The following is a 26,538-nucleotide window of genomic DNA, read 5'->3' on the forward strand; positions in this document are numbered from 1 at the left end:
ACAGTATTTGAATAAGGCTAAAACAAAGATAGAAGCCAAAAATTTCCAGCTAAAGCTTCCCAGGGAAGTAAGGGAAAACAGAAAATAAACAGAAAATTGTACACAAATCCCTACACTATGAGTTTGAAAAAGGAAGTTGAAGCCCTCCCTAAAAAAACAGATTGGGTAATTACTCAACTACTGGAGAGGAGATGGACTCAGGTCAGTTCCCTCCAATGTACAAATACACCAATAAAAGAAGATACTATGGAAGGATAAGAATAAAGAGCAAAAATGGGAAGAACTGAACATCAGAGCAAGAAGTCTGGGAGTGCACAAAGGCGATCTGGGAGACCATTGCTGAGGTTTTGATGCTGCAGAGTTGCATTACAGAGTGAATGTAGATGCAAGGAGTGGTAGGTTAGACAGACCAGAACAGATGTATTCTTCTCAGGATACAGTAATAGTGTGACTATGATGAACTCTACAAGGAATAAGACATCGTGTTAATGGGTTGTAATGACCAGAAAAGCTTTAACCATACTGTTCTTTGTCCCTTTTTAGTAGATCTTCAAAGAAAACTCCCCAGTCTCTATAATTTATGAGACTTCCTTATTTATTATTATGGTTTCTTCTGTGGAAACTTGCTGCAAGTTAATCAGCTTATATGCTTATCTTATATGAATATTTGCTTGTTTTGAGTGAGTAATAATCATTAGTTTTCACCAGAATATCCTGGCGTGGATTTTATGCATGGTGATTATCCAATGGAAGCTCTGACACAGGGTTTCAATGGACATCTGAATGCAGGAATACAAGACCCTGCAAACTCAGCCAGGGGTTTTGACAGATGCAGTATGTCATTTTGCACTGTTGGTAGTGTAGTTAGAAAAGCAGTTTGCTTTCCAGTACTGTATTCTTATTACCATGGTTTTTTTCCCTTGAGGGGAGATACTGCACATCAACTGTCAAATGATATCATATGTCACTGTCTTAATTTCGTTGATTATTTGCTGAATTTTATAAACTAAGAAGAGCTTATTGCTATCTTTTAAGACTTTAGGAGGAAAGTACCTCATTCGTCAGTGAGACATACAATGTGCCCTTATCTTGGTATTCCAACAAATTACATTAGGTGTCTTCATTGATCTGCTGTCTTTCTCTGAACCTTTGCTTAACCCAAAAGAGTTTGTAAGCTTCATGGATTGTCTTCCAAAGAAAATGATGCTAGAAAGTAGTAGACAGTCGTGCTCTCCCTTTATTTTCACTTTTGGAGTACATGTTCTTTCTGTTATTTTTTAGGACAGATAAAGAAAAGAGGGCCTTCTTTTTTTTTTTAGGACAAATAAAGAAAAGAGGGCCCTTTTGCCCAGCTAGATCTCTACATAGCAGGAACTTATTATTCTCACGTCTTCAAGAATACCAAATCATTATAGTCTAGGAAATCATTACTGTAACACAGGCATATCTTGTAGTAAAATTATGTACGCATCAGAGTTGATATTCATAAGATCAGAGCATTGTCATTTAATTTTTGCACTACAAAATTTTTTTGTCCGTATTATGAAGCATTGTTCATGTTGGTGTCATAAGTTTTGTCTTAGTGAAGTTGTTCGTAGTACTTTTTACCTTGTTCTTACTTGGCTTTAGCTGCAGCAGGGTGCTGTGCTTGTATTTATCATCTTCCCTCATGGTTGCTGGTGTCAGCCAGTGAAGCCTCACCAAGCATTTCTGTAAAAATTTGCAGTTAGTCAAGTTGGTTATGATTTTTATAGGTGTCAGTTTCTAAAAGGACCAAAGACCCACATATACTGAAACAGCAGAGAACTTAACTGATAGTCTATTATTACTATTATTATTACTATTATTATTATTATTATTATTAACTTCAAAGAAGACCATAATTACAATATGCTTGTATGATTTATACTGAAGATATTACACTCTTCCAGACCAAAGAAATGCTTATTAAAAATATAAGGAAAGCAGTGAACATAGATAATATGCATTAGCAAAGAAAGGGCTCAGATTTGCTTAGTAAATCTGCAACACTTAAGTAGGACTATTCCTATGATCTACCAATAAACTTCTCACAGTGATTCTAATAATTATAATATGTTTATGGTAAAAGTGATAGCATTTCTTTTGTAAAATTATTAAAAAGAGGAGACTAAATGCTAGAAGCTCCTAGCTTTAAGATTGGTATGGAATAAAAACTTTAATTGCAGTTTTCTTAAAATAGTATTTCCTACTGTTCAAAATGCTACATCATTGTTATTTATTTTGGAGTTATTTGTAAATTGAGAATTAAGAGTCCAAAAGACTATTAGGCAGTTAAATTTATATATATTATTATACCAAAAAAATTGTAGTAATATGTGATTATGTATATACTATATATATATATATATATATATATATATATATATATAATGTGTGTGTATCTATGTTTGCATGTATATATATTGTTTTTATATTTTACACTGATGAAGAGAGGAGATACCCTTCAAAATTACCAAAAATATGAAAACCACATATAATAATGAAAATTGCAGATATATTTCTACATCAAATAGGTATAGTGTGAATCTCATCATCATAGCACAACAGTCAACACACAAACACGCATACATGCACAAACCTGGCTGCTGCTGAAGCCTAAGGTTCTCTTTAAGCAGCTATGCAGTTTTTAGGAATTTTTGCATTTTGTGAAAGTTGTCAGCATAGTAAGCTCTATTCAGTGGATGTAACATTCATTTTAATATTATTAGGATCAACTGATACATTTCAAAACATCCATGTTAGTATTGGCAATCAGACCTCCTTGTAGAAGTTAATTTTAGCTAAACATATATATATATTTTAAAGGGATTATTACTGTATTGACATTTTTATGTATTTCATATATTTAGTGAACAGTAAATTGCACTGAAGCATCCATGTAGTGTAGTATGTCAAATAGCTGATGATTTTGTGTCAAATAGTTGATAGTTGCACTTAGGATGAATAGTGCATATGAGATCAGTAAATAACATACATTATATATTGTGTAGAATGTTGACAGATATGAAACTTGCTGCATTTGTACTTAGCAATGATAGTAATATTAGTGAGCAAAAGATAGTTCATACCTTGATCTGGTTAAATTGTTTCATTTTGCCAAAGCCCAGATTTCTTCACAGTTGACTATCCTAGAAGTGCAGTTTACCACTGCTGGTACTAGTAAGATGATTTGTGATGGGGAAATTGACTGTGAAGGATATTTGTGGTTATTAACCACTAACAATTGGCGTTAAATGCATCTGTGGGACCTATTTACTAGATGCATTTATCTGTGGGGCCTATTTATATTTCTTTAGAAATATGGCTGGAATTATACACCCCAACCACTAGTTCAGATTTTTTCAACACATAAGAGCCTATAATCATGATGTTTATCACTGTTGTAGACAAACGTAGCAATAGGAATATGACCCAGAATAAGGTGAGATGGTGTGTATTGAAATTTAAATATCTGGAACTTACCAAATCTTGAATTACTAATACTGTTTCTCTCATTTTTTGTGGCAACAAACACTCTAGATATAAGCTCTCAACTACAAGAGCTCTGAAAACAACCAGTTTATTTCTAGCTAGTGAAACTTGAATAGCAAGTTTATGCATATTCAGTGTAACCAGGCTTTAAGTCTTTGCTGAATCACTCTGTGGTTAAATGAAGGAACATTACACTCGTAGATGTGTTAGTAATCTGTGATGTTGAACAGCAATATTTGCTCTTTAACTTCCTTTTTATCAATTAAAAACTGACAGAATTTTTGCTTTTTTCATTCTTTACTAATACAGTATTGTCTATAGTTTTTAGAATTTAAATAATTGTATGTGCTTATGCAGCTGAAAAGTGGAGATGGTTGTTTCGAGATGTGCATATCACTTGGTTTAAATAACATTGTAAAATCAGTGCTGCATTTTGGCAATTTACACTGAGCTGCTATTTGTTGCAAGAGTAACTCAGATTGCTTAGCCTGTGGAACTATATCTTGACATTTTCTTTCATGTATTCCAAGGAAATTCCCCATATATGAAAGGAAATGAAATTGTGAACAGTGCTGAGAAGACAATAATTTCAGTTTGTATACACTATTGTGTACATTATACCTCTGCACAGGCAAGTGTTGAAATGGAGCTGGATTGTTGAAGGCAATGCTGGTGGTATTCAAGCATTTGTTTTCTTCTGTTGAGGGTATTCATACATTGTATGTATATTTGAATTTATATGCATATACATACAGCATAATTAAGTTCACCTCATGTAAGTTACTAGGACGAGTTTCAGAAGCTATATTTCTGAATTATTAAAAATTTTGCTGTATTTTCTTTGACATAATGGGTCATCATGACAGCGAATACCTGAGTATGGGTCTCTGAAGCGATCCCAAAGACAATCGTTTGTGTGGGCTAAGCTGGACCGTCTTAGTCTGCTTCGGGGTGGTAAGGTAATGTTACAGCCTTTTACTGGAGCTCATTTGTAGACTCCATTACAGTGCCTTTGCTTGGATAACAGCTATGCTATTATGGGATGTATTGATACCTCAACTGCAATTTAATTTTTGGGAGTATCTTCTAGTTCTATGTTGTCATTTTTATTCACTCAGCAAAACAGGTAGTTTCTTCCTTAAAATGCTGAGGTTTTCAGTAATAATTAAATTCAAGTATGGCCTCAAAATTAATCTATATGGAGGTTAACACTGAGTGAATGAGAATATGACAAATATATGCTCGTTAACCCTTCATAATATAGATACATGTTTGTCCTGATGTTTACAAATGTAAACAACATTTTTGGGATTTATAGAATTTGCATTTGTCTGTGAAAACAAAGGTCCTGTATAGTTTACAGCAAATTAGTAAAGATTTGCTCTGAACTTCTGAAGACTATTGTTGTCATACCCTTTAGCCATTGCTCCTTTAGGATTTAACAAAGAGCCCTACCCTACTTACAATACTAGTTTGATAGTTTGTTTGAGTTACTTAAAGTATATTGTTATGCCTCATGCAATAACCAAAGCTATTATTAGCACTGTCCTTCCAGAGCAAGAATATAGATTTTTAAAAAATCAGCCATTTTTCGTTAAATAGGGGGGGAGGGCTCTAGTGAAAAAAAATTGCTGCCATATTTATCCTTAATGCCAGCTCAGTGATGAAACCCCTACGAGGTGAAAAATTTCTCAACAGCCACTTCACCAGCGCTTCAGTAACCTTCTTCTCACAATTCAATTCCTTGTCTTGCATGCACCTCACTTCCCAGATATTAATGCTCTTCCACTCAAAAACCTCTTCAACTCTCTCTATCCAGGAGTTTTTAGGTATTCTTTTCCTCCCTTCCAACATTTCTGAGATATTCTGTACTATCTTCTTGCCACCTGTTCTCCATTCACTCTACAATACCACACCATCTCATGATATTCTTTATCTTTTTTGCATACTCTAACTTTTTTTACTTCTTCATTATTCCACATTTCTTGCTAAAAATTATCTCTACTCTTCATATATACCAGAAAAAATTTATGTTATCAGTTTCAGCCTCATTAAATTTGGTTTCAACATCCCCACTTCCCATATATAATGGAGAATTGTCCCAGCAATCCCTAATTACATTCCAGTATAGCTTCCAAAGACACTCTTCTCATCCAGATAAGTTGCATACACTCAGATCTCAAGATTCACCCCTTCTCTCTTACTGCCATTATCTCGTACACTAACTCCCAAATAATGCAAATCATCCCCTACCATCCTTCACCATCCCTATTCATATTCACATCCCTGGTTTCCATTTACCAAAATAATCTTACTCTTGGTCATAGTCACTTTCAACTCTCTTGCCTTGCCAACACTCAGATTCTCTCAGTAGTTTCTGCAGCTTTTCTTTTACTATCCCAATTAATGCTGGTAAGGTACTTTTTTTTTTTTTTTACTATTATACCTCTGAATTTCAAGTGTAATCCCTCAGTTCTTGGTTTTATTCCAGTCTTTCCCCTAATTGTTCTCTTAACATCTGGTCACTTGCACAAGCATCCAGATTTACAGTAACCCCTCCACTGTTGTACCAATGAGATATACCTTTCTTTCTGCACATGGCATTCAGTATCTCATAAGGTAATCCTTTTGTTGACTCACTGGACTGCATTCTTTTCAGAGAGCTTCTCTCTACTTGTAACTTATTTTTAGTTCCATTACCCATAACTTATTGTATTTGCTTCCATAAAGAACACACATTTTATCTGTAAAGTGTTTGTCTTGGCATTCTGTCGCTCTTCCCCTATATACCTACAAACACTCTTGCTGACTTTGGGACTCCTTCCACTGTAGTGTCTGTAACTATTCCATATTTCATTAATTTTGTCCTCATATCTTATTCTCATTTCTGTCTAATCAAGCTCACTTTTCCTAACTATAATTTTAGTGCCATTTTTAATGTTTCATCTTTATTTAAAACTCCCTGTTTCACTTCTGTATCAGGCAGGTAATGTTCAGATATACCTTCCATTTACTCTTATATAATTTACAAACACTTTTACTTTGTCTTGAATGTACCTTAGGGCTTCCCAGACATGAGGCCCTTCTTTTCTAGTACATCTCTCATGTCATTCGCTACCATTCATCCAACCCTGTCTAGTTCTTCTTCTTCTCTTCCCTGTCTCATGATTTCCTACTTATACACTTTTCATCCATCTTTTACCCTCCAGTCATTCCACAAGACTAAACCATCTCAGAACACAATGATCCATTTGTCTCCTATGGGAACCATTTTGCTTCTTTGTTTTTCATGTTTCTTACCCTTCCAGTGTTTCTCAAGATGACATGTGCTGCACAAACAGTTCATCTCAGCAGCTTCAACTTTTTTCTTCTCTTTTTTTTACAGTACGGTACAGTATTAGGATGCAACGTACAGACTTTGCTTCTGTATAAGATAATTTGGGCAAAAATCCCATCAAAGACTCAAACCTTAGGTTCCCATACACTTCATCTCTTCTTCACAGTATTTTTCCCACACCCTACTGCAGACTTTACTTTATGTATTCTGAGATTCACGTTTTCTTGTATCCTACCATCATCTGGTATACAGTATTTACTCCCATATACAGTACCTCTGTGAATCACTCATTTCCAGTTATCCATATTCTGTATTAAAAGTCAGTATTTTTTTGGCGCACATACATATTCCTATGTACAGTAATCGTATTCTTAATTACATATACTCTAATTTTCACCTCTTGCAAACATTTTCTAACTCCCAGTAATGTATCATCTGTAAACATCAACTGTTTCGTACTCCATTCACAACTCATTTTCTTTTTCCACAAACTCTTGTCTAATTTCCATTCAATGAGTTGCATCACTTCATCCATAAAAAATATTAAACTGTCATGGAGACAACAGCTTTTTCTCAGACCTTTATTACTTCAAACTCATCTACATAATTTGACAGGCTTCTCCCCCATCACAGTAGCTTTTAATTACTTTCAGCATTTCATCATGTAACCTTATATCCTGAACACCTTTCACAGGGCCTCTGTTTTGTCTGTCTTAAGCTTTTATGTGTCTTTATGTATACAGCTTATTCCCACTTAATTAAAATTTTTTCATAACTTTCATAACAAACATTTCCATGTCTAAACCCAAACTTTTATCCTTCTTAGTCCTTCTGTCATCTCTTTCATGTTCTTTTGAAATCCCACCATCCACCTTCCCTGGTTTACTAAGTAATTTCTTGCCCTGTAATACACACACACACACACACACACACACAGTTACTCACCAAAGCACTTCACTTGAAAACCTATTAATTCTTAGTGTCTCTTACTTCTTCTACCTCAAGGCCTCCTTGTATCCTCAACAAACACCTCTGCAAGAATTCTCTAATTTTCCCTAACTCCACATTCAGCATATCTTTAAAATACTCTCTCAATCAACCCAGGAATGCATTAACTTAATTTTCATCTTTTATTCTGTATTTACTTTGCAGTAGAGCATCAACATAGTCTGGAAGTTCATACCTTCTTCCCTCTCAGTTTTATTACCAGCCTACTTTATCTTTTATACTTTCTTCTTGACTACCCTATCCATTCTCCTATATACCTGTATGTGATCTCACTTGTTGCACTTCCAGTAATGTCTCTTTAAATTTCCTTCACTAAATATTTTATATCTTTATCTTGATACTTTCATTCTCTCTTCCCATCTTCCTTTACTTACAAAGACTACCTTTTGCCTTGGTAACCTCATCAAGGTGTTTTACATAAATCTCATCCACCCCATCTGCCTCTTATATTGAATATGTCTATATGTCAGCAATTTTCTTCTTGAATGTTCCTCTTGATTTGCCTCCATCTAACTCATTTGTCTTAATTACATTTCCAGTCATATTTTCACCCCCTCCTCTCAAGCTTAAACTTACATCAATCATAGCACTTGCTTTACTAAGGTTAAATGCTAACTGGGCTTATGTGTTGTCTGAGTGACATTTTGTGGTGGTTACCATTCCAGTACTGATCAGGCTGAATGTTGCTTATTTTCTATGATAAGATAAGCAAGCATGTTACTACCATCCAGGTGATATAAGTGGGCTTTGGTGTCTGGGAAGTGATAGGGGAATTCATCACGTTTCTTACATGTCTTCTTTGTGTGTAAGTTTTCTGTGCAGAGGGTTCAGCCTAGATTCAGCAGTTAAAAAGACAAATGATAAATATAGCAGTTATCATTCTTGTGCTTTTCTCTTGAGGCCTCCCTATTAGGGGAAACAGCTTATGTTTGTGTGTAAAATATATATATATATATATATATATATATATATAAATATATATATATATATATATATATATATATATATATATATATATATATATATATATTTATTTTTTTTTTTTTTTTTTTTTCACTACAGAAATAGGTACTGCATAGGGAATTTGTTTAATAATATTTGGAAATGGCTATAGTGCATTTAGAAACTTGATATTATAAAAGAGGAAGTTACGTAAAGGTGCACTGTCCAGAGACTGGAAAACAGATTGAAATGTCAGGTATTCTATTTATGTGCTTTGGACTTATGATAAGGGAAGAGGAGCAGTTTAACAGTGTAGTAGACTTGGAAATTGCAGAATGAAGACCATTAGGAAAACCCTGAAAGTTCAGGGATCCATAGGAATCCAGAAAGACAGCCCACAAGACAGAGAGTAGAAGGAGCTCATTTTACCTTGTAAAGAGAGAAGATCTAACGCAGAAATGTTGAGGGTGACTGTATGTTCTGTATGTATGTATATAAATATATACCCTTGTTCCTCTCCTAATGCATCATCAGTAGTATACAAGATTGGAAAGGTTTTGTTGATTACAATATTCATAAGAGATTTAAACTAAAAATAGTAGGAACACTGTTAATCATAGAAGTGGAAAGTAACACAAAGTAAAATGGTCCAGTAATAATCAGAAGTATGGTTTAAGTGCTGAAGCCATATTTTAGCATTGAATCTCTATTTACAAAATGGTAAATTATATGAATTATATACTATAATATCAACATCTTAATTTTTCACTAAATTATTGTAATTCTTAGAGAAATTTTGACAAAGTTAATCACATTGTCATACCATAAGCTTGCATATAATTACTTAAAGACAAACCCAATATTTATTTGGTAAAGGAAAATCTAACTATAAGAATTAATACTAACAATATTAAACCAATAATTTACATAGACATATCAAACTAATGAAATTCATTTTAAATAGCCACACACTTTATATTTTTACATATTAGATGGTATAAAACTAATTTAAATATATATGTCACACTGGTCAGTTTACAAGATATACAGTGTATGTATTTCTAATATCCACAATGCCTTGTAACTTATTGATTTTTTACACTTTTTTTATTAAGCTTATCACTATGCAGCCTTGAATCTGAGGTGAATAATGAATTTAAAGAAAAACCGAATATCCAGATGAGAGATTTGACTGTGGGCATGAGGTGTTGGGGTGAGGTAAATTTAAAACTCGTGCACGAGTGGTTTCATGTACAGTAATTCCACCCCAGTCTATCATGCACAAGTCACAGTACCCCAACTTTACCCCAAACCATAGTGCTTTAGTTTGAATCTCTCCACTGGAAGTTGGGGTTTCTTCATTTGTTCTTCACATTGGGTCTTAAACTTTCCAGTGACCAGCATATCTAAAACGTGCAAAGAAATTGTTAAGTTAAAAGGTAATGTTGGCTTTAACTGTACATATAACAGAAAAATAAATAAAGAAAAGCTCGGTTGTACAAAAAAATAGAACTAAGATCAGAGGAGTATAAAACTGTGTGATGCATGTGGTCTTTAACCAAGGTTAAGCTGAGGGCATTGAGACAGATTACTGTAAACATAGTCTTTTAATTTTATTATAAATCTTTTTCAACCAATTTGTGAAGAATTGAGTCAATATTATGTAGACCTGGATTAATATTTTTATTGCTTTATTAAAGCAGATTCCAAGAGGTTTTTAGAGGCATTATCACATCTTGTAATTGTACTGCTAAGGGACCAGTCAGTTCTATGTGATTTTTCATTCGTGTACAAAGAGAGACTCATCCTTTTGGCTATTATGAACTGAATATTTATGGTGATTTATTCTGACATAAAATTTCTTACTCTCAGGCCTAGGTAAATTAAAGCAAAGTCCATATATGGGATTTTATAAACAATGTTGTTAATTTGTTGATGAAAGTTTCTTATGAGTTTGTTTTATAGGAAAAGATGACATTTTCATTAAACTTTTTCACCATTGGTTTGGGCTCAAGAAAGCCGGTGAAATAAGGCAAACGATGTTCATAGTGATTCTTTCTTCTAGTCTTTTTAATTGTAAAATGTCTTCACTGCTTTACAGTAGCAGTTATCCAAAATATGAGCTGGAAAACAGAGTTTCCTACATTTTTTTAAATGGTCCGTAGATCATTACCCAAGAATTCAAGATTAACATAATGTGATTCCTGCAGGAGAATCAAAGAAGTACAAATATTTAAAGATTTTCTTCTCGAGAAGTAACATACTTAAATTATAAGTTGATTTTCTGTACAGTATATAATTATTATTACCTGAAAGGTTCACGTCTAATAACAGTGTCTAAAATGGACAAGCAACCATCTTCTTTGTGTAGTAAGAATTTGATAGATGGGACATGCCCATTCAGTTTCCAAAGATTATATACATCATCTTTGTTAAGAATAATAGCCAAAATGTCATCTACGTACCAAAAATTGGTCCAGGCATTTGAATAATCCCAAGAATATAATATTCATAAAAAACTCCATATATAGATATGAGATAAATGATAAAGGGTTACACATTGCCATGCTAAAATTTGTTTATAGAATTTACTATTAAATTGAACTTACAATCACAACTTCTACACTTTCCAAAATTTGACTTAACTTTTAGTGATAATTCAAATCCAGTTAGTTAATTTTGTAGCTTACCTGATACAATATTGATTCAGTAGACACCTTTGTAACAAATGAACATACTTAAACTTACTAAGGATTTATTAAAAAAGCTCCATTTATAAAATTAAAAAAACTGGTGATAGATGTTTGCCCATTGCCATACCAAGTGTTTGTTTGTACAATTTGCCATTCAGTTGAACTTAAAATCGGAAGTACACATTACAATTAATTCCAGAATTTGACTGTTAGTGGTAATTAATTCCAGTTATGTAATTCATCTTTTATGTTATCTGACAATGATTCAATAAGAACTTTTGTAATAGAATCTACATCACAATTAGGAGTTGGGAATGATCTTGATGCTGTTTAATTTTTTTGTTAGGTTTAATGAATGATTAGATTGGTACCCGAGATAGTTTTTAACCCCAGTGATAATTTTGTTAGATATTTTTTGTGAAAGTTTATGAAAGCCTACAGAACTAATAGTAGATCTCAAAGGATTATCTTTTAAGCAGTTTAACAAAGCTGTATGAATATGGTAACAATAAAGAATAAGTGGAAAACAGAGTAATTAAGCCTTGATTATTCTTCAGTACTTTCAAGTTATTGCTAATCGATTCAATTACTTATTCAGTTTTGTTTATGCATAATTATTACAATAAATTTTCTATTTTTGGAGCTTGCACACGCGCACACACACACACACGTTATCAGTAATTATTACTACTGTATATTGTATTTGGTTTTTGGCCTAAGTAATGTGAATGGTTATATCAAGGCTCATTTCAGTCAAGGCATTAGTAACAATTGGGAAATTAAATTTACTTTATAAGTTTTGAAGACGAATAAACAAGTTCTTATAAACTCATACAGCAGATATGAAAGGTCACAGATTTTTTTAATAAAAAGGGGGTATACTGCATGGATGAAATTGCAAAAGAAATTGTAATGTAAGAGGATACAACCTTTCTAATATTTTTACTGGATTTTTACTGAATAGATTTACTAAAAAGTTTGTTCTGGCTCTTTCATCCAATTTTTGGCTTTGTTGAGTTTTTTCTAGTTTCAATTTTAGGTTGTTTGACCTTGGTAGGTTTCCTTGTACAGTATTTGTTCTGGTGATGTGTGTGAGTGTGGTTTGCAAGAGAAGCTACATATGGTAGTTTGAAAGAAAACTGAATTTTATGACACATCATATTCATTATCACTATGAGTATTTTTATGTAAACTCTTCATGGGGTTGATTTGAATTGAATGTACTGAACTCTTCTGCCTTGTGCTCTTTCTCCCTGAACTCCTATCAGGTGTAGATCTTCATCTAATCCTATTTTATGATTTCATGAGCTTTCTTACAGGCCTTTACCCCACTACTGTGATATCTAATGCTTTCCTAACTAACTATTCCTTATCTCTTTTCATCACACATCCAAATGATCTCAGGTCTTTTTTTCAACATTTTGTTATCACATCTCTCCACCAATTCCTCATTCGTAAAACAGTCTTCCACCATACTCTTGCCATGAATCTTAACTTTATAAGGTTACCTGTTCAAAATATATATTTTCCTTGTCAGTGTCCATGTTTCTGCTGCCTAGAGAGTAGCACAGGCCTTATGTACTTTTATTATTATTATTATTATTTCACTAGATGAAACCTATTCACATGGAACAAGCACACAGGGGCCATTGACTTGAAATTCAAACTTCCAAAGAATGTTGGTTTCAACCTCCCTCTGCAGACCCCACATTGCAGCAGTAACTGTTCATAATACAGAGCCAGTGATTTTTCATCACCCTGGGGGAGACGCAAACCCACGACATCTGAATGGCATGCCTTTGCTCTGATGAAATATTTTTATTTACCAGTGGTCTAGGCATCTCTCCATTTCATCCATTTTCAGCTCACACTCTGCACCAGTGCAGTGTGTCCTCAGGGTAAAGAAATGCTTTGCATCTTGTAAGGCATGCCTGTCTATCACAAAAAGGCTCTCAAATCCACTCTTTCCCATATGCTCATGTAAAATTGTACTTGCGTTACATGTTTAGGAATGACAAAGTGATATTGTCTGGAAAGGCTTCAAAATATAGGGTAAGAGGGGAGGTAGTGCTTGTTGTGTCAGGAAAACCATGGGTGAAAGGTCTGCAGTTGTTGGAGGAAATCAGTTTTATTGGTGATTTAAATGCTGGTTTGATCTAAAAGGTAGGGTGAGTGCTCAAGAAAGAGGTTATGCAGTTATTATGTTTGGAATGCTTAGAGTGAATTGGAATGGAGAGAATCTTTAGTTTGCCTGTTGGAAGTATGTAGTTTCCAAAGGAAAATGGTTATAATGGTTTGGAACTTTGAAAAGAGGAAGTGGTGTGTAAAATTGTGTGTGTGTACAATAGATGAAGTGCTAGTTGATAGATGTACTGATGAACAGAAGAGAAACTTTGGGTACATTTCATCAGTTTGTGGTTAAAATATAATTGTAAAGAGAAAGTAACTTCAGTTGTAAAGGAATGGATCAAAATTGTGACATGGACTGGATCAAAATTTTAATATGTTAACAAACAGGTATTCCAAAAAGAAATGAGGATAGCATAAAAGACAATGGATACAATGTTAGCTAATGTTAAAAGTACCGAAGTAAGTATTTTCGAGATGTGAAATTGAAGACTGGAATCATAATGTTAATTGAAGAATGGGGTCATCATGTGAAGTTATTATAGACGAGTATGAAAGGGAAATACAGTGAACCCCCCGTATTCGTGGGGGATGCGTCCCACACCCCCCTGCGAATGGGTCAAATCCGCGAATGCTTAAAACCCTCTTAAAACACTAGAACTGCCCATTTTGATAGCTTAAACACAGAAACCATGCAAAAATGCCTATACACTGAATATTTTAATAGTTTTATCACAAAAAGTGCATTTATTCATGAAAATTATATGAAAATACAGTAATTAGTGAATATTTCTCAGTGAAAATACCGTGAATCGGGTGAATTTTCCGCGAATGATGGCTAGATATGTTTCACAGAGAAACCATGAAATGCGTGAGTCCGCGAACGTTGACAACGCGAATACGGGGGGGTTCACTGTACTTACAGTAGATGGTGAATGATGAAATAGAGTGTAATTGCTTAACAGAAAAGAAGAATCAACATATACTGTATAAAACAAACCTTTGTCAGAAGTAAAGTCTACTGAAAGGGCATTTGGAGAAGCTTTTCTAATGTGTAGCAACAACTGAAGTGCCATTTCCTTTCAAGTTGGTAAACCAGCCATGTCTACAGCATCATCATCATCTCCAATGCTATGTTCCAAAGGGCCTTTGAAATTCAGTGACTCATGTGTCTCTTGAGTTTTATCTTCCATAAATCTTTACTTATCTCTAGCAAATCTTTACTTATCTCCAGCTTTCTGTCTCATATTTCTCATCCTGGTAGGCCTGGTTCTTCCAACTCTCCTGTTGCCCTTGGAGCTTAGCTGACACCATCACATAATGTTCTTCCTGTGGAGGTGTGAAGGACAAGTCCCATACATATCCACTACCCCTTTATCGTTATCTCACCTACAGAATTTCTACCATTTCCTTGTGATATACAGTAATTTCTCATTCAATTTTACCATGTTACTCCTAATATTCTTAACGATTATACTCAAATCAACAAAATCTTTGTCATACACGATGATTCATGTTGGTACAGGAATACAGTACAGGTTGCATTAGACTAATATATGATGATACTTTTGTGTACAGTTTCAGTTCATTTGATTTCCAAGTGTTATTCAGCCTTTCCATTGTTTGATTTACCAATTTTGGTCTTTCATTATTTTCCAAATCTAGAGGACCTGTATTAGATATCATTGTTCTTAAACATGTGAGAAAAGTATTTCTGATTAATCTTTTCTCCGTATTTTTTCTTAGATTTAGTTTGAGTCTCATCTTTAGGTATAAAAATAGTGCTATAAAGCAAGTTTCACAAATCTTAGCATATTTTGCTGATTATATCATCATATCCATATTTTCAAAGTTTGTCAAGTTTCTATTCTTACTCCCTTCTCCGGTCACTTTTTTCAATCATAAAATGTGAGAAAGGCAAACAACAAAGATGATGAAACATTACCCTGTAGCACCCCTCTGTTTACTGCAAATTTGCTTGACAAGACTTCACCAACATAAACTTTGCATCCACTTTGTCTATGGAGTATTTTAGTTACCATTACACATTTACTGGAAATACATGTACTGCAGTGATGCAAGGCATTCTGCAATATTGGGTTTTGGATGTTTTCAAATGTCTTTGTGTAATCTGCAAGGCCATTAAAAGAAGATTTTCAAACTCAGTACACTGTTGTACAATATGTCTCAACACAAATGTTTTATCTGTGCAACTCCTGCCTGTTCTAAAACCAGCTTGTTCATCTATAAGCATTTCATCAGCTTCTTTCTCCTGCTTATTTACTACAAGCATACTGAATATTTCCATTACCACAAATGTAAGTGCAGTCTATGTATGTAATTACCAAATTCAGTCAGGAACCGAGTGTACATTACATTAATTTTACAAAAGCATATAATTTATTTTGGTTAGGTATGAAATACTGTAACCTGTAAGAAATGAATGATTCTGTATTGATGTACTTATGAATAGGTTTTGTAATTAAACACTGTTAGGTTTTCTTTACATGGCCACAACTTTATTTTTTACCATGTAATCCACCAATGAGAGTACACATAGTTATTCATGAAAGCAGTGACATTTTGTTTTCTTTTTGAGTATTTTACTGCCATGGGAATCTCCTTACCAGTATTCATCAACCATGTTTAAGCTCCACCTGAAGCCAGCAACATTGGACAGAACTTGGTTAATTTTTTACCCTTTTTACCGTTAAGCAGACATACTGCTGGGATAGTGTAAATTGCATGCTGGGATGTCTTGTTAGTCTTAGAAGAGTAAGCAGTTTTGTTATTCTGATATACTACTAGGAGTGGATGCTGTCTGATCTTGCATTTAAACACACTTTTGGGTACTCAAAATCACCTGGCTTTATGGCATTACTGTTGAGTAACTTACGTGGTTGTATTAATTAAAATAAACAATATATGCTTTTATTATAAAACCCTCCATCCCCTGCTTCCTGATAAACAACTTTTTTTTTTCTCCATTTAGTGTAGCTACATTAAGTATTGAAATCCTACTTTCTACATACCCAGCCTGCAATTCCTTGTCTCTTCAGAGAATGTACACTGAGGAGTTACTGCCTTAGATCTGTTGCCAAGAAGCAAAATTATTAAACAAACTTCTTTTATTCCATTTCACTGAGTAGGTTTGTAAAAGACTTGTGATTTATAGATGCGAAGTAATGACATCTGTAGTGCCATCGACTTAGGTCAATTTCAATTTGTAGATTTCTTACTGGCACCATAAATTTCATTTTGTTGGCATGTACTTAGTAAATTTTCAACTTGAAGTTAAGATTCACTTGTAAAATCAATTATCCCATGTTAAAGAATCTCCATAATTAATTACTGACTAAAAATTTGATGCTTGGGAACGTTGATAGATTGGTGCAGGTCAAAATGAGGATAGAATTGATATATAAAGAAGTTTGATGCCAAAATTCAGTATTTGAAATGGAGAAAAGGTCGTGTTTTACTTCAATCGTAAGAGACACGTAAAGTGTTAAAATAAAAAGTATAAATGAATTTGGAGAAGGAACGATAAAAGCAGTAAGCAGGAAATACATGAGACAAACCAAAAGGAGTGAATAGAAATGTAGAAACCTATGAATAGTTAAAAACTATTGCCATTTCATAAATGTTAATAGTGATTTCATAAGATAATTGTGTATTTTGAGTATGTGGTCTTTAAATCCTTATAGTTTACTCATTTTGTTTGTCTTAGGAATTTTGTATTGGGGATGTAAGTAGCAGCTTTCCTTTATATATGCCGTATATATGCTGTAGTGTTCTGCATATTTTTTTAAGTTAACTGATGGTGACCAGAGTGGCTCAGTACAAAGCAGGTAAACTGTAACGACTTGATTTGGGTTTTTACTTTTCAGTTTTTTATTTAATGTCGGGAATGGAAAGTTGAATTTATTATCTTACACCTGTTGTCACTAGATCTTTTATTTTTTCTGAGTGTTATGAGCGTCAAATTTCATTTGTTAGCTTGATTTTTTAGAATCTAATATTGTATTTAAGTACAGAAGTATCATAAAAGTATTTTATTTCATCCACGGGGACATTTTTAGCCAGTGAAATGAATAGCAATGAGAAACAACAAAGTTTTGGGATTATTACCTTTAGAGGTTTTTGTGTACTGTATTTATGTATGTGTGGTATCTTAGGGATCCTGTATCCTCCAGAAAAGCTTGCTTAAAGAATGGAGCTGAATGTTCCAGATAACCTTGTTGAATGTGTGATAACCTTTGTTTTTATTATTATTTACTAGAGTTGCCTGAGAATATTGATTATAACTGGCCTGAAATTTGTAGCGTTTTATTTTTCTTACTGCTGTGCCTCATCGCATGTTTTTTTTCATTCTAATAAGAATTTGAATTGTATTAAGATATATGTAATTAAGGCATTCTTAACTTTTTTATGGCTACAGTGTTTGAGGAGACGTTACCCCAAAAAGAGTTTCCTATTTTTGTCAATAGCTTCAAATAACTGTGTGTGTACTGATGTGCATTAACAAATTTTTTTATATGGAAATGCATTTGACTGGTTTTTATGTTTGGAGACTTGATTTCTACTCACTAAATATTATAATGTTAGTACTGTACAAAACTTTTTTCCAATCAGTGTTGAATGTGAAATGAAATCTTACATGGATGATTTTCAAAATATAAATATTTTAGGGAAGGTTAAGTTTTATCTCTAGAACATAATATTGTGTTTTTATATTTTTGCCCTTTAAATAAGTATCTTATACAACTCAGTTTAAAAAGATTACACAGTTGAATTCATTCAGTCATTCTTCTTTTGTTAAACATGATATTGTTTTCTTAGGATGTTCATAAATATTTCAGGCATTCGGTTATTAGGAAATATTTTTATGAAATTGATTGTATCATTCCAGAATTATTCATTGGAACTAACATGTTCAAAACAGAAAAAAAGTACTGTTTGAGCCTAAGCAAGAACCAGTTTAGGATGTTTAAATCTATAATATTTATAACTTGTGAAGTTTGTGTATGTGTTTATTAAAATGCATATACTCATTTTCTCCATCTCATAGTTATTAACAAAGGTCAGCAGTATTGCTTTGTAGGAGTGTTACTTAGAAGCAATCCAGTGGTTATCATTATTTATTATTATGTATGACAGGCATTTTTCTTAGGAAACTAGCCTAATGGCCACAAACTTCGCAAACAGGTTTCCCTGGAATTAAATGCCCAAATAGCCCAAATACAGTATAAAAAAAAAGACAATTTATAAGAAATAATTCAATATTCAGTACAGTATATGTTAAATAACATTAAATTTACATTCACCTTTATCATTTCTCTGACTCCTACCCTCACGCTCACAATTTGTCCTTGAAGACCATATTCATCATTCATATATATGAAGACTAACTTCTCTTCTGTCCTGCGACTGCTGTTCAGTCTCCCACACCTTTCATTCATTTATCCCACAATGCACACCTTATCCCCCTCCTTACACTGTCCAAAGCTTTGAGTTGTTGCTAGTACTTTGATCTCCTTGAATTCTGCTTACTCCTCACAAACTCTTACTCAAGTGCTTTTAACCTTTGCCCATTGTTCATCCATCTGCTCCCTGTATCCTATACGGTACTTAATATTTTAACTCATTTGTTTTAATTATGTTATATAGATATATATTTACACTTACATAGATACATACATTCATAAAATACAGACATACTCATGAATCTATGGGCAGTTATTTGCAATTTGTATTATTTGTTAAAGATAATATGTTGTGCCCTATTGATAGATACCATAATTGAAAATTTTATGGTAGAGTACGTTATTGGTAGGAAAGTTATAGTTGTATGGTACTGTACTAAGTTTAGGTGAAGTTATTATGTGGTATGGAAAACAAGTATCTTCAGTGTGTGTGGTAATTTAGCAGGTATTTTAAAAGGCAATATTCTAATCTTATTTTGGAGAGTCATAGCATTTAGATGAGAGGGTAAGTGATGATGTTGTATTTGCATTTACTGTATATAGTGTTCTTGGTCAGTTTCCTGTAAATGTTTTCTAAAGGAAAATATGACTCAAATAACTCATATCTCAAGTACATTACTTTAAACATATCTGGTAATTACCCCACCTTGTATTATTATTATTATTATTATTATTATTATTATTATAGCACTATAATTCAAGTATAATATTCATTACAGTATTTATGATGATGCAACATGTACTGTACTGTACTGTGTTGCTTTTGTTTTTTCCTTTTTTATCCCTGCAATTATGCTCATTACTGAAAATGGCAGTCTTAATTAGGGTTTAGGAATTAAAATAGAAAGTATATGGTAATGACATTTTTTGTACACTTAATTTAAAATCACATGTATTCTAAATACATGTTAGCATTTTTTCTTCTTTTATTTTCAAGGTTAGGAATTTTAGGTTTTCTTCATGTTGAAACTTTTGGTTCTGTGTTTGTCAGCTTCTCTGCATGTAGCTATTATTATTATTATTATTATTATTATTATTATTATTATTATTATTATTATTATTATTATTATTATTATTATTATTATTATTATTATTATTATTATAAACCAGTTGAATGAAACCACAAAGACTCTTTAAGTGGCTCAGCCAAAGGGTTTTTTTTAGATGAGAATTGAAAAATTAGAGAAAGTTAAAGAAGTTAAGCAGGTAAGTGAGGAGAACAAATGAAAATTACAAGTGAGACAGTAGTGCAGCTTGGGTTAAGGGGATGCTGCAAAGAACCCAAAGTACCATCTGTAACCTGCTGTGTAATGAACACTGGAAGTGGTACAGTACTTTCCTACGGGGTTGGTATGTAGAAGTATGGTAATTTCCATTTTCAGTAAGAAAAATATTATTTCTTGAAGTTTTGTACTTTACTCAGAATATACTGTAGCACCGGAAATTTGACTTAGATGCATAAATCATTTGTTTGTTCATTTGATGCATTAGTCATTTGTTCATTTGATTTTTTATTTCATAACAAACCTGTCAGTCGTATAGAGCTGTCATTTTTCATTGGAATGTTATCAGGAACAAGTATAATGATATCTTCCAGACAGAAAAAGCAGACTAGCTAAGAAAAACTGTTCAACATGAGTACCTATAACTCCTCAACAGGTAGTTATAGGTAGTTATAGTTATGCTCATGGTTTTGCATGTCTCATGACTGTAGATATCAGTAAAAGGTTCTCCCCAGCTTGGATAATACTAATTAATTTTCATTAATTTTTATTCATCTCTTTCAATTCTGTTCTTCATTATCTTATCTGGGACTGTCTCTAAGTTAGCCTGTGGGTGGTGAAACATCACAAGACCCCTAACAAGGGGAAGCAGGTTGTTCCTTCATCACAGTCACTGGATCCAGATGTGCAAAGCTCTTTGGAGGATATGGGGTGTGTCTTTAGAGTGTCTTTTTGCAGCAGCCTGGAAACTGGATGCCTTGCTTCACAGTTAGGAAGCTGTCATGCCTGATGAGGCAAGTATTAATTAGGATTAGTATCCAACCATGCTAGAATGATTCTGAAAAATCTGGAATTAGGTTAGCTTTTAGTTTGACTATCCCAGGGTCCTGCCAACTTCATAAAGACTCCTGAAATAGCTACATATCCATAGGTTCCATGATGACCTGGCCACCCTGCACCTTCATGCCTGGAGATTATTTAGCAAGGCTCAGAGGTTGATGCTCTTTGTAAGTTGTTGCCTTTAAATTTGCTTGTTCCTGACAGTCCTCAACTATCAACCTTGGCCAGGTAAAGTTGGGCTGATTATTTAGTTTGTGTGGTGAAAGATGTCAGTTCACTCAGCATTTTTTTTTTTTTGGTAGACTTTCCCATTTATCTGTGATTCCATAAATTGTTGAAGTATGCAGTTAAAGTCTACAGAGTGATCCACTGCCAGGTAATGGAATTTTAGACTCTAAAGTAGTTGTATCCAGGGTCAGAAAACTCTCTGATATCCAGTAACATAGATAACTACCTCTTCCATCTTGTGAGAGCCATGTGTCACTATGTCAAGAAGCCTGAGCACTAGAGAGGCATAGATTCTAGACTTCTCTTGCTGACATATCAATGGAGGAAGTGTCTAAGAATAGTTTCTAGCTGATGAAGCAAGATATCCTTCAGTCTTATTTGTGTGTCAGAAGATTAGGGTGGCAAGTAATGGTGACTTAGTGCAAAACCAGGCCCTTCTCAACTTCCATAGCCTTCACAAGGAACATTAAGATTTTTGCCATTAAGAATGCCAGTTTTACCTCAGTGACATTATGCATAAAGGGATGGGGTTGTACTGTAGGCTTAAGAATAGGAGGTCAAGTTATGCTGGCAGCAAAAAATGTAATGCACTCCCTTTACTTTGAACCATTTCCCTTGTTCATTCATCATCCACACTATGAATTGTGTGATATGTCAACCCTTTTTTTTTTTCATATACATCAAGTACAAACTTATTACTTAACTCACTTGGTTTTCAGATACATATAAAGGCAGTACCTGGTAATGGGGGTTCCATTCCGATGGCATGACGACAAGTGAAAATCGTCGATAATTGAAAATTGGCGATTTTCAGCACTTATTGGCGCTGATAACCAGAGAGCAGCACCTCTTTTAGGTATGTATCAGTGCCAATAAGCGGAAATTGGTGCATGTTGGCGCCGAAAATTGCCGATTTTCGTCACTAGACATGTGCCGTAAAAGTGGATCGCCGATAGCCGAGCCCGCCGTTAACCAGAGACTGCCTGTGGTGCCCCATAAGAACGACCTTGGGAGATATTTGGACTCTCAACTGCTCATCCTCCTGTCTAAATTGTGATTAAGGCTGTACATGGTTGAAAAGTTTTACATGAAAAAAATTAAGCTATATAACAAAACATATTTTTCCCACATAAATTGAGCAGTTGTATATTAATTGCTCTTTCTTATTCCCTCATCACTGTGTTACATCTAATCTGCACAAAACAATGAGGGCAATTAATTCTTATAAATGGGTCATAATCATTCATGTCTGAACAGTCACTGTTAGCTAATCTCTTTCTTTGTAAAAGATATAAGAATACACATATTTGGGATATTCAGACCATGAATGAGGAATTTATATGATTGATGGTTTTGAATGAAAAATATATATTGTTATAAAAGCTTAAATTGTGATAATGCTTTTAGCCAGAAGGAGGGAGCAGCAGCAAGTCTCAGGTCTTGCAGATTCTTGATGTCTAATCTGTACCAGGCCACTATTACATGAATCACTTACACTGTTATGTTTTTAAAGAGCAATCAGAAGTTGTTCATGTCAGCCATCTAGGCCTACAGGGTACCACTGACACTAAGTCATTGAATTTTGTGGACCAGAAGGCAGTTTTTCTGTGGATCTTTGATCGCATATCCAGTATTTCAAGGAGGTGCCTCGTCAGCTTATTGGACCTCCTAACTGGCTGTATTACTAGTGTTGATGAGCCTCATCAAACCTCCATGCAGATTCTTGTTGGAGTTTGTATTGGTGGATCTTATAATGAAGGAGGTATTTTTACTGGTGTACTGTATGTATCTTTATGAGGGGTTAAATTCCTCATCCAGTGGCTCAACTTACATGGATTTGTCCAGTGAAGCTAACTTCTTGGCAAAGGTCCAAGTGCTGGACTGTCAGGACTGCTGCAGTGTACCCTTCACCGTCTGTTCCTTATTTTCTACATCTAGTTATAGCTGTTCATCGCTAACTCAGGAGAGTCAGAGACCTTTGTGGTGACTTGTCCAGACTTTTCCTTTTGGTAGGCTGTTACAAGAGTGAGGCAAGAAAGGTAAGAGGTGTGACTCAATAATCCAGTGCTCATTCCACTTTGTTACTGTTTAGTGAAATAGGAATATTTGGATTTGTAAATGCAGGCTTTGAAGTTACCAGCCACTCGTTTAAGATTTGATCTCAGGGATTTGAGACACAAATGGGTGAATTTTTGTTCCTAGGGAATAATAGTAGTGTCAGGCTGTTTTACCTACTGGGGAGGGTATAGGGAAGACATTTTCCTTATCTCCTTGAAAATTCTTTGTTTCATTTGTTCATACATGGAATCTTCAAAACATACACTTCCAGGCTTACGAGCAAGTACATCTTCAGTCGGTAAGCTCATCAAATAATTACCTAAACTTAGAATGTGCCTTATTTCATATTCTCTAGCTTTATTTAATTCCTATCATCACTAGAAGGGAATCAACAACTCAATCTTCTGACCATAGTAGCCCTTCTTACATGATTGATTGTGTTTGTTAAAACAAAATTGGTTAAAATCCAAAATTATATTTTGTTATAAACCCGTTATTCTTTTACTGAGTTGTATCCTCACAGCCCCCCAGCCTTGCTTTTCTTGTCCAATTACTGCAACTACTGTTTGCAGTGTCCATGGTCCTGTGAAGACTGTGAAGGTGGGCTTTATGAGTGATTGGTTTGTATAAAAACCTCATTTTGTATTTCATAAATTTTGTTTTACTTTTATGTGAAAATGCTTGATTTTTACATAATACTAAATATTGTAATTAGTAAGTGGTTTCATTGAGGAGTACAGATATAATTTATGAAAAATGTGATCTGTGTGTATTATGACAGAAATGGATGGATTGACTTAAGGAAATAGTGAATGTGTGTAGCTTTAAGGAAAAAATGAAAGTATAAAATAACAACAGTAAGTATGTGTTCTTATTTAATAATTCAGCCACAAGGAATTTGGGAATTATAATTTTTTTTCAACATAAGTTCAGACAGTGCAGAAGGATTATTTAATTCAATGCGTATTTTTGGTAGATTATTTCACATTTGCTCATTGCAAAGATTTTTACATTGGTGTGTCAGTTAATTTAAATTTTTCAGTCAGTCATGTACATTTTCTCAAGTCATACTGTAAGATGTTAAGAATGGTGACTTTATCATTCACACAATTTCAGGTACTTTTTGGGCCAGCTATCAGTCATGTTTTCTTTCAAAATGATCCTAGAAATCAAGTAACTACAGTATTCAGTTCCAATTATCGAAGTTAATACATTTCAATCTGGCAATAAAAAAAATATCCAGACTTGCCATTTTGTGGGACATTGTAAATTATTTCTTTATATCCTGTAATGAATGCAGCAGTTTTTCCTTTATGTAAGCAAAGTCAAAAGTTTAAAGTGCACTATAAATGTTACAGTTTGAATATTCATCTAGTTATCTCATCAACTCTGGGAAGGAGGCAGCATTTTCATCTTTAGCTCTCTGCCACTGTATTAGCTGAATACCCCTAGAAAGTGGTGAACATAGTATATGATATAACGGGAACATGGGTTCATGTATCCTTTGAATGACCCAGAATGATTAAATTCTATGAGAAATGGTTCAGAGTTGACAGTGGCGACACTATCAATTTCAAGCAAAATATCTCCCCAAAAATCATTTTGAGAGAGTCTTGTTATTAACGTATGTCACTGTTATAGAATTCTGTTCACCTGTTTTTGAAATATATTACAAACACTTTTACACAAATGTTGGGGTGTTCAGTTAAGTGCTGCGTATCTGGATGCATATTGGAGTGACCATGGTAGAGTTATGCTCTCCACTAAATGCTGTATTTGTTAATAATAGATGTGTGTAAAGTGTTTGTTTTGTATAAGAAAATGAAAAAGAAACATTCCAGTATTTGAATGAAGTGGTATTTATTAATGGTATTTCTTTGAGTTTGTTTTCCATTGCTGAGGTTATATTTGTAACCTCACGCACTACTTTAACAAACTAAACGAGAGGAATGTTGTATGAACTAGGAGTTATATGTTTTCATAATTTCAGACTGGTGGATCTCCCTACAACACAATTCATGGCATTAATACAAGTCTTGATGGATGGGACTTATGTATGGTGAGGCATAACAGGTAAGTTTTCTGATGAATGTTTATGCATTTAACAGGGAAAGGAAGTGTTGTAATGACAGTGTGTTCAATCAAGTACAAACATCACTTTTACTTTATGCATATGGTTCACTGTATGACAGTTAGCCGAGAGATGGAGTTCATAGAAAGATGAGAGAAGTTGTCTTATCAAAATTGCATAATGTGCTACCATGTGGAAGTCTCCGTTCATTTGGCTGAAAATATTATTGCTAAATTTGGTTTACTAAACAGTATACAGCTCAACTAGTGCTTCTTTATGCAGTCAAGATGTCAGTTGGTTAAAATTTGTTACATCCTGATTAGAAAGTTTAAGTGAGACTTGGGCACTGTTGTGTATATTATCCAGCATTGCCAGTTCTTTGTCTCCTGGGCAGGTAGCAGATATACCTATGGCTGATATGTTGATGTAATGCTCCTTGGGGAAAGTGGTGTTTTATATTGCCATCATGTAGTTGGCAAGGATTTGTTATAGGTCCTTAGATGTATATGACTGGGATTAATGCATGGTTGTTTTTATCCTGTAGTTAATTAACTTCAATTTTTCTTTAAAAAGCACTAGCTAAAATCATAGCAGTTCAAGTTGGGGTAAAAAGCCATATTGTTACATTCAAAACAATACTTGTGTACAGTTCATTTAATAAAGTAAAATCCCTCATAACCTGTACCGTTTGGACCAAATGGTTGCTAGTTTTTTAATTTGCCAGTTTTACAAGGGAATGCTGCTCAAATGCCCCATGAGCATCCTGAACTGTCATTTTGTCATTGTTTACCACTTAAGAGTACCTGTTTTTCATAGATTATTATTAGGTAATTCATAGCATCTTAAACTATGGGTGCCAGCATGTAGGGGCAAGTGGGGCACTTGCCCCCCCCTGAAATCCTGAAAAAAAAATTATATATATAAGGGGGGGGCACTGTCATTGGGTCTGCTATTAGGCAGGAAGTATTTTCTTAATACAAGCCTATTCAGGTGCTATTCTAAGCTCATGATCTTA

The 26,538-nt window shown here is 34.0% G+C and overlaps 1 protein-coding gene across 5 annotated transcripts in view; it reads left to right on the forward strand.

The window, feature by feature from the left end:
* Wdr59 (WD repeat domain 59) overlaps positions 1-26,538 on the forward strand; it is a 99,355-nt gene that overhangs the window by 57,983 nt on the left and 14,834 nt on the right. For 3 of the 5 annotated variants that reach the window (XM_067099052.1, XM_067099053.1, XM_067099056.1), the window contains one exon: positions 25,443-25,525. In XM_067099052.1, coding sequence (XP_066955153.1) covers positions 25,443-25,525 — 83 coding nt within the window. Of the gene's footprint in view, positions 1-4,379; positions 4,473-25,442; positions 25,526-26,538 lie in introns of all 5 variants that reach the window. The other 2 variants (XR_010852172.1, XM_067099051.1) reach the window with 1 other exon arrangement.

Source organism: Macrobrachium rosenbergii, chromosome 55 (genome assembly GCF_040412425.1).
Source record: "Macrobrachium rosenbergii isolate ZJJX-2024 chromosome 55, ASM4041242v1, whole genome shotgun sequence".
Classification (NCBI taxonomy): Eukaryota; Metazoa; Arthropoda; class Malacostraca; order Decapoda; family Palaemonidae; genus Macrobrachium; species Macrobrachium rosenbergii.